Source organism: Larus michahellis, unplaced genomic scaffold (genome assembly GCF_964199755.1).
Source record: "Larus michahellis unplaced genomic scaffold, bLarMic1.1 SCAFFOLD_353, whole genome shotgun sequence".
In the NCBI taxonomy this organism is placed as follows: domain Eukaryota; kingdom Metazoa; phylum Chordata; class Aves; order Charadriiformes; family Laridae; genus Larus; species Larus michahellis.
The window spans coordinates 63,281-71,447 of record NW_027436355.1 but is presented as its reverse complement, the minus strand read 5'-3'; the positions used below and the strand labels follow the sequence as shown (position 1 = coordinate 71,447).

General features: G+C 67.7%; 1 protein-coding gene across 1 annotated transcript; it reads left to right on the top strand.

The window, feature by feature from the left end:
- The first annotated feature begins 744 nt into the window (after nucleotides 1–744).
- On the top strand, nucleotides 745–3,141 carry LOC141737247 (intercellular adhesion molecule 4-like). The gene is made up of 5 exons (XM_074571909.1): nucleotides 745–1,210; nucleotides 1,673–1,936; nucleotides 2,023–2,307; nucleotides 2,528–2,788; nucleotides 2,964–3,141. Exons 1-5 carry the CDS (start codon nucleotides 1,153–1,155, stop codon nucleotides 3,098–3,100), a joined length of 1,005 nt encoding a protein of 334 aa, XP_074428010.1. The 5' UTR covers nucleotides 745–1,152; the 3' UTR covers nucleotides 3,101–3,141.
- The last annotated feature ends 5,026 nt before the right edge of the window (nucleotides 3,142–8,167 follow it).

Here is an 8,167-nt window from a genome sequence, read left to right as displayed (position 1 = left end):
GTTGCTTTGCTTTGTGCTTCGGGCGGGGGGGGTTTTACTCCCACCTCCCTTTCTGCCCCCCCCCCTTATTTTTAGTCCCTTTGTGCCCCCCCCACCACATTCGCAGCCCCTTTGAGCGCGCCCCCCCCCCCCCATTTTCAGTCCCTTCGTGCTCCCCCATATTCGCAGTCTCTTTATGCCCCCCCCCCCATTTTTAGTCCCTTTGCGGCCCCCCCCCATTTGTAGCCCCCCCTGTTTTTAGCCACTTTGTGCCCCCCATATTTAGAGTTCCTTTGTGCTCCCCCATGTCACCAGTCCCTTTGTGCCCCCCATGAGATTTGCAGCCCCCCCCCATTTTTAGTCCCTTTGCAGCCCCCCATATTCGCAGTCCCTTTATGCCCCCCCCAGCTATTTTCAGTCCCATTGTGCCCCCCCCAGATTTGCAGTCCCTTTGCGCCCCCCCCGTTTGCAGCCCCCCTTATTTTTACTTCCCTTTGTGCCCCCCCTATTTTCAGTCCCTTTGTGCCCCCCCAGATTTGCACTCCCTTTGCCTGCTCCCCCCCTTTGCAGCCCCCCCTATTTTCAGTCCCTTTGTGCTCCCCCATATTCGCAGTCCTTCTATGCCCCCCCCCATTTGCAGCCACCCCCCCCCCCCTTTTTCAGTCCCTTTGTGGCCCCCCCCCCCATATTCGCAGTCCCTTTGCGTCCCCCCCCCGCCCCCAGATCTGCAGGATCGTGGGGTTCCGCGTGGATTCGGTGTCTGCGGGTGGCCGGAATTTTCAGGGCCACCGTGGCAGAGGGGTCTATTTCCCGCCCCCCACCCCCAACAAATCCAGCCCCCCCGCCCCCAAAAAGGGGTAGCGCTGTTGTTCCCCCCCCCCAACATTCCAGGCTCCGAAGGCAGCAAAGCGTTTTGGTGGGAGCTTTTCTCCCCGCGCTTTGTCCGCTGACGCCCGTTGGGGTTTTTGGGTGTCACTGGGGAGGCAGGAGGAGGATGGACCCCCCCAGCCCCAACATTGGGCCCCCCCCCCCCCCCCCCACCCCCACCCCCCCGGCATCCAGGGCTCCGGCGCGGGAAGGCGGGGGCCGTTTGATAGAGGAAAAGGAGGAAATGTGGTAAGAGCCAACGTTTCCCCCGTTGCCGGTCGGCGACTCCGCGCTCGCCGCCGGAGCATGGATCCCTGCCGGAGTTGGGGGGCCCTGGCCTTGCTCTGCCTCCTCCTGCCGGGGGGTGAGTTGAGGGGGGGGGACACGGATGGACGGACGCGTCCATCCGTCCGTGTGTGTCCCCCCCCCCCCATTTCAAATTGCCCAAGGGGTGCTGGCATCCCGCTGGCGTTGCGGTTCCTCCCGGTGCCTTGGGCGGGGGGGGGGGGGGGCGGTCCCTGCCGGCGTGGCGGTGGAAGAAGCTGAGGGTGGTTTTTGGGGATCCCCAAGGAAGGGGGGGGGGGGTGCCGGTGCTGGCCCCCCCCGCCCCCAACGGTGCCACTTTGGGGCTGGCCGCAGCACCACAGCCACCAGCGGTGTTTGGGGATGGGGGGGGGGGGGCTGTTTTTTTGGCTAACGGGTGCCGGATCCCCTCTTGCGCCTCTTTTGTCGGGGGGGGTGTGTGTGTGTGTGGGGGGGGGGGGTCACACCCAGCGCTGGGTCCTGCCATAACTGGGTGCCCCCCCCCCTCCCCGCCCCCTCCCAGGGCACCTCGATCCCTGCCGGGTGTCCATCGCCCCCCGGGATCCGGTGGTGGAATTCGGCGCTTCCCTCCTCCTCAACTGCACCAGTTCCTGCCGGAATTCCAGCCGGTTGGACTGGGAGGTGTCCGTCACCAAGGTGGGGACGCGGGGACCCGGCTGGGTGTCCCTCAGCATCCCCAACGTCACCGACTGGCGCTTGAAGCTCTACTGCTACGGCATTTTCGGGGACCACCGGCCTATCGCCGCCACCACCATCTACGCTTACCGTAAGGCCCGTGGCGGGGGGGTGTGGGGGTGTGTGTGTGTGTGGGGGTCCCAGCACCCTCCCGCTCGCCTTTGTCCTTCCCCGCAGGGTTTTCACCCCCCCAAATTTACCTGGAGGGTGACACGGTGGCGGGCAAAGAGACGCGCGTCACCTGCGACGTGTCCGCCCGGGTGGCCCCCCCCGACCCCCCCGATCTCCGCCTGACGCTGACTGGGGGGGGGCTGCCCCCCAGCACCCAGCGGGGGTCCCGGCTGGGGTTGGTTTTCACGGCGCGGCCGGAGCAGCACGGCCGGGAGGTGACGTGCGAAGCCACCTTACGCCTCGGGGGCCGCACGCTCAACGCCAGCACCGCCGCCACCCTCTGGGTGTGGGGTGAGTTTGGGGGACACCTGGGGGGGGCACGGGACAGACCTGGGTGGAGAATTCCCTCCCCCTCCACCCCCTCGGCTGGAATTACCCCCCCAGCAGCTGGGAACGCCGGTGCCACCTCTGGGTGCCCCGTGGTGACGGCGGTCTCCGGCATCACTGTGGGGAGGAGAAGGGGCACCCAACCAGGTGTTGGGTGCCACTTCCCTGCCCCCCCCGCCTCTAGCTGCCCCCCACCATGTCCGAGTGCAGGCGTCACGCACCGTCTTCGCCGCCGGTGACAACCTGACGGTGACGTGCCAGGCGGAGGGCAACCCCCCGCCCCGCCTGCGCTGGGAGCTGCCCGCCCGCTCCGACTGGGAGCTGCGGGACGACGGTGCCACCGTCACCCTCCCGGCTGCCCGACGGGTGCACGGGGGCACCTACCGCTGCCTGGCCCAGAACCGCTACGGCACCGGCGCTGCCAGCGTCGACATCCTCTTCCAAGGTGAGATGTGCCCGTGGTGGCACCCCGGTGGCACCCTGGTGGCACCCAGTCACACGCCGGGGCTGGGTGCCACAACAGGGCGGTGGCACAGGGAGGGGTGTAAAGCGATGGAGAAGGGGGATGGAGGTGGCATCTCCCGGCCGTGCCCATCCCGGTGTCCTCTTCGATCCCTCAGGATCCTCCCGCAGCCTCTTGATCCCGGTGGCCGTCACCTTGGCCGTTGTCACCGTACTGGCCGCCGTCGCCGGCTCCTGGTGGCTTTACCGCGCCCGGGGCTGGAAGCCGATGCCGGATGGATCCCAGCCCAGCTAGTCCTGCCTGTACCCGGGAGTAAAGAGCCGTTTTCCTCCGCCTTTCCTTATGTTTTTCCTAGTTTTTCCCAGTTTGCCAGCTCCGGCACGTGGCGAGGGGTTGGATCCGGGTATGGAGCCCCGGCTCTTGGCAGCGCGTTGGCTCCAGAGGGGAAAATCCTTAGGCAGGGTTGCAGGGGCGGGGTGGGGGGGCAGGTCTGGGCACGGCGATTTCCTGGCATTCATGTGGCTGAGCGGTAACGAGCCGCCTTCGTTAGCGGGAGGGGAAAGGGACATGTGGGAAGTAGGGGGGGGGGGGGGGGCGGTGTGAGATCCTGCCAGCTCCGGCCTTGGCTGCGGCGTCGGGTCGCTGGGGGCTGGCTGTGCTGGGGCCCTGGAGCTCGCCGTGAGCGTGCAACGGGGCTTGGTGCTCGCCGTGAGCGTGCAACGGGGCCCTGGAGCTCGGGGTGAGCGTGCAACGGGGCCCTGGAGCTCGCTGTGAGCGTGCAATGGGGCTTGGTGCTCGCTGTGAGCGTGCAACGGGGCACTGGAGCTCAGGGTGAGCGTGCAACGGGGCTTGGTGCTCGCCGTGAGCGTGCAACGGGGCCCTGGAGCTCGCCGTGAGCGTGCAACGGGGCCCTGGAGCTCGCCGTGAGCGTGCAACGGGGCTTGGTGCTCGCCGTGAGCGTGCAACGGGGTCCTGGAGCTCACGGTGAGCGTGCAACGGGGCTTGGTGCTCACCGTGAGCGTGCAACGGGGCCCTGGAGCTCACGGTGAGCGTGCAAAGGGGCTTGGTGCTCGCCGTGAGCGTGCAACGGGGCCCTGGAGCTCACGGTGAGCGTGCAAAGGGGCTTGGTGCTCGCCGTGAGCGTGCAACGGGGCCCTGGAGCTCGGGGTGAGCGTGCAACGGGGCCCTGGAGCTCGCCGTGAGCGTGCAACGGGGCTTGGTGCTCGCCGTGAGCGTGCAACGGGGTCCTGGAGCTCACGGTGAGCGTGCAACGGGGCTTGGTGCTCACCGTGAGCGTGCAACGGGGCCCTGGAGCTCACGGTGAGCGTGCAAAGGGGCTTGGTGCTCGCCGTGAGCGTGCAACAGGGCCCTGGAGCTCGCCGTGAGCATGCAATGGCTCTTGGTGCTCACCGTGAGCGTGCAACGGGGGTTGGAGCTCACTGTGAGCGTGCAACGGGGCTTGGTGCATCACTGAGCCTGCAACGGGGCACGGGAGCTCGTGGTGAGTGTGCAACAGGGCTTGGTGCTCACGGAGCGTGCAACGGGGCACTGGAGCTCGCGGTGAGCGTGCAAAGGGGCTTGGAGCTCACTGTGAGTGTGCAACAGGTCTTGGAGCTCACAAGCAGCAAGCAATGGGGCCCTGGAGCTCACGGTGAGCGTGCAAAGGGGCTTGGTGCTCACCGTGAGCGTGCAATGGGGCACTGGAACTCACGGTGAGTGTGCAACAGGTCTTGGAGCTCACAAGCGGTGAGCAATGGGGCCCTGGAGCTCGGGGTGAGCGTGCAACGGCTCTTGGAGCTCACCGTGAGCGTGGAAAGGGGCTTGGAGCTCACAAGCAGCGAGCGACAGGGCACTGGAGCTCACAGCGAGCGTGCAACGGGGCTTGGAGCTCACAAGCAGTGAGCAACGGGGCACTGGAGCTCATGGTGAGTGTGCGATGGGTCCTGGAGCTCCCGGTGAGTGTGCAACGGAGCCTGGAGCTCACAACAAGCGTGAAACAGAGCCTGGAGCTCCTGATGAGCGTGCAACGGGGCCTGGAGCTCCCGATGAGCGTGCAACGGGGCCTGGAGCTCCCGACGAGCGTGCAACAGAGCCTGGAGCTCCCGACGAGCGTGCAACGGGGCCTGGAGCTCCCGACGAGCGTGCAACGGGGCCTGGAGCTCATGATGAGTGTGCAACGGGGCCTGGAGCTCACGACGAGCGTGCAACGGGGCCTGGAGCTCATGATGAGTGTGCAACGGGGCCTGGAGCTCCCGACGAGCGTGCCGGGGGCTGCCTGTCCCTGCTGCCGCTCCGGGGCCGGGCTGTTGGGCAGCGGCGCAGGGACGGGGCAGGATTTGTCCCCTGAGGGGGGGACGCGGGGACGGTCGGGGACGGTCAGGGCCGGCCGCAGCACGGCGGGGAGGAAATGCTGGTGCTCGGCACGCGTGGCCTCAGCGGGTGCCAGCAGGGTGGGGGGACACCGGGACGGTCCCTGGCAGGTGGGGGGGACACTGGGACGGGTGCCAGCAGCGGGGGGGACACACTGGGACGGTCCCTGGCAGGGGGGGGGGGCCACCGGGGCAGTCCCTGGCAGGCTTCCGCGCCCGCTCCCGGCCGGAGGTGACAAGAGGGGGACGCTGGCACGTGGCCCTGTCCCGTGCCGGGGGGGGCCATATCCTGCCCCGGGCCATGTCCAATGTCGCGGGTGCAGGGGGTCACATCCCGTACAGGGACCTTATCCTGTGCACGGGGACCGTGTCCCGCCCGGGGACCGTGTCCCGCCAGCTCGGCGCTGGTGGCACGGCCAGAACCGTCCCCGCCTCTTCCCACCGCCGGTGGCATCAGCACCGCCACCCCCCAGTTCCCTGCCAATCTGTCCCCCGTGTCCCTGTCCCCATCCCTCCCCTGTCCTCTGTGTCCCCCGGATCCCGGCCAATCCATCCCCGTGTCCCTGTCCCCCAGCTCCCCGTCATCCCTTCCCTGTCCCCCCTGTCCCCCAGCCCCCCATCCATCCCCATGTCCCCATGTCCCCATGTCCCTGTCCCCCATGTCCCTGCTAATCCGACCCCATCTCCCTGTCCCCTCTGTCCCTGCCAATCCGTGTCCATGTCCCCCGTGTCCCTGCCAGTCCTTCCCCGTGTCCCTGTCCCCCATGTTCCTGCCAGTCCATCCCCATGTCCCTGTCCCCCCATCCCTGTCCATCCTCCCCTGTCCCCCAGCCCCCTGTCTGTCCCCATGACCCCATGTCCCTGTCCCCCCTGTCCCTGCCAATCCGTGTCCATGTCCCCCCTGTCCCTGCCAATCCATCCCTGTGTCCGAGTCCCCGTCCCCTGTGTCCTAGTCCCCCGCTGTCCCCGCCAATCCATCCCTGTGTCCGAGTCCCCGTCCCCTGTGTCCTAGTCCCCCGCTGTCCCCCAGCCCCCCATCTGTCCCCACAACCCCATGTCCCTGTCCCCCAGCCCCCCATCTGTCCCCACAACCCCATGTCCCTGTCCCCCCTGTCCCTGTCCCCCATGTCCCTGCCAATCTATCCCTGCGTCCGTGTCCCCGTCCCCTGTGTCCTGGTCCCCCCGCTGTCCCCTAGCCCCCCATCTGTCCCCACAACCCCATGTCCCTGTCCCCCATGTCCCTGCCAATCCATCCCTGTGTCCGTGTCCCCATCCCCTGTGTCCTGGTCCCCCCCTGTCCCCCAGCCCCCCATCTGTCCCCACAACCCCATGTCCCTGTCCTCCATGTCCTGTCCCCCATGTCCCTGCCAGTCCATCCCTGTGTCCCTGTCCCCTGTGTCCTTGTCCCCACCAATCCGTCCCCATGTCCCTGTCCCCCGTGTCCCTGCCAGTCCATCCCCATGACCCCCTGTGTCCCTGGCCCCTGTGTCCCTGTCTCTCTCAATCCATCCCCGTCCCCCCTGTCCCTCGTGTCTCCGTCACCCCTGTCCCTGTCACCCCTGTCCCCTCATCCCCCATCCGTCCCCCCCGGCTGCTGAGCCAGCGCGGGGGCAGGAAAGGCCCTTTGCCCACCCTGGTGAGCGCCGTGGCCTCCAAACGCCGGCGTGTGCCGGGGCCGGGGAAGGTTGCCGGTGAGATAAGGGATTCCTGCCGGGAGCCGCGTCAAGGCCGAAGGGCGGCGAGCGCTGCCTGGCGTTCCCGGCATTCCCGGCGTTCCCTAAACCAGCCAAGGGCATGGGGACAAGCCAAGCGACGCCGGTGGCGGCAGAGCCATGGGGCTGGTGGTGGCAGAGCCATGGGGGCAAAGCTGGGGGAGGCCACGGGTGCTGTCACCACCTGCAGACGCTGGGTCGCGGCGTTTCGGCGGCGGTTGTCGGGGAGAAACCACGGCCGCCCCGGCGCAGTTCCCATCACGGCGGCAGAAGTGAAACCCCACGGGCATGAGAATCTGCACTGGCCTTTCCTCCCCTTTGGCAACGCTGGAGCCAGGGTGGCGGCGACATGTCGGCGGCGAGAGGGAAGGTGCTGGTGCCACCCTCCGGACCCTTTGTCCGGCCGTGCTGGGAAAAGAAAAACTGGGAAACCAGTGGCTTGTGTGGTGCCAACTGGTTGGGGTGGAAAGTGGCCAAGCCAAACCGCCGGCATCCCGGCACTGCCACCCAGTTGGCAGCGACCGAAGGGCCGCCCGCCCTGGCATGCCCAGGCTCCGTCCGCTGCCCGTTCCCGCCGTTCCCAGCGGTGACAACAATTCCCTCTTGTCGCTAAAAAAAATGCTGGAAAAGAGGACGGCGGATGTTTGGCGCCCGCCACTCGCCCTTCCCGCGCCTTGGGGATGAGGTCACTGAGCTGACACCGCGGCACCGGGGTGGGGGCGGCTTAAGCCACCCCCCCCGGGCCAAGTGAGAGCCGCACCGTGTGCCGGGGTGGTGGGAAATCACAGGTTTGGTGCATAAAGCTGATTTCCCCCCCGTTTTGGGGGGCACGGGCTGATTTCCCTCCCAGTTTGGGGGGCACGGGATGGGCTGGGGACCCCGGTGCCCATGGCGGGGGGGGGGGTGCACCCCTCCGTCACCTCCTCTCTGAGACGGTGGCAGCCGGCGTGGCACCGGAGCTCGGCCGTGGGGCACCAGGGCTCGGCCGTGGGGGGTTTTGCGACAATGCGGGGCAAGGGGGGCAGAGGATCTGCCCCATCCTAGGGAAGAGGGCAGGAGAGTTGCCCTGGCATGGGGCAAGAGGGCGGGGGGGGGCAGGACAAATGCCCCATCCCGGGGGAAGAGGGCAGGAGAGCAGTGGGGCAAGAGGGCAATGGGGCAGAAGAATTGCCCCGTCCCAGGGCAGGAGGACAGTGGGGCAAAAGAATTGCCCCGTCCCAGAGCAGGGAGGGCAAGGAGAACTGCCCCATTAGGGGCAAGAGAGGAATGGGGCAGGAGGG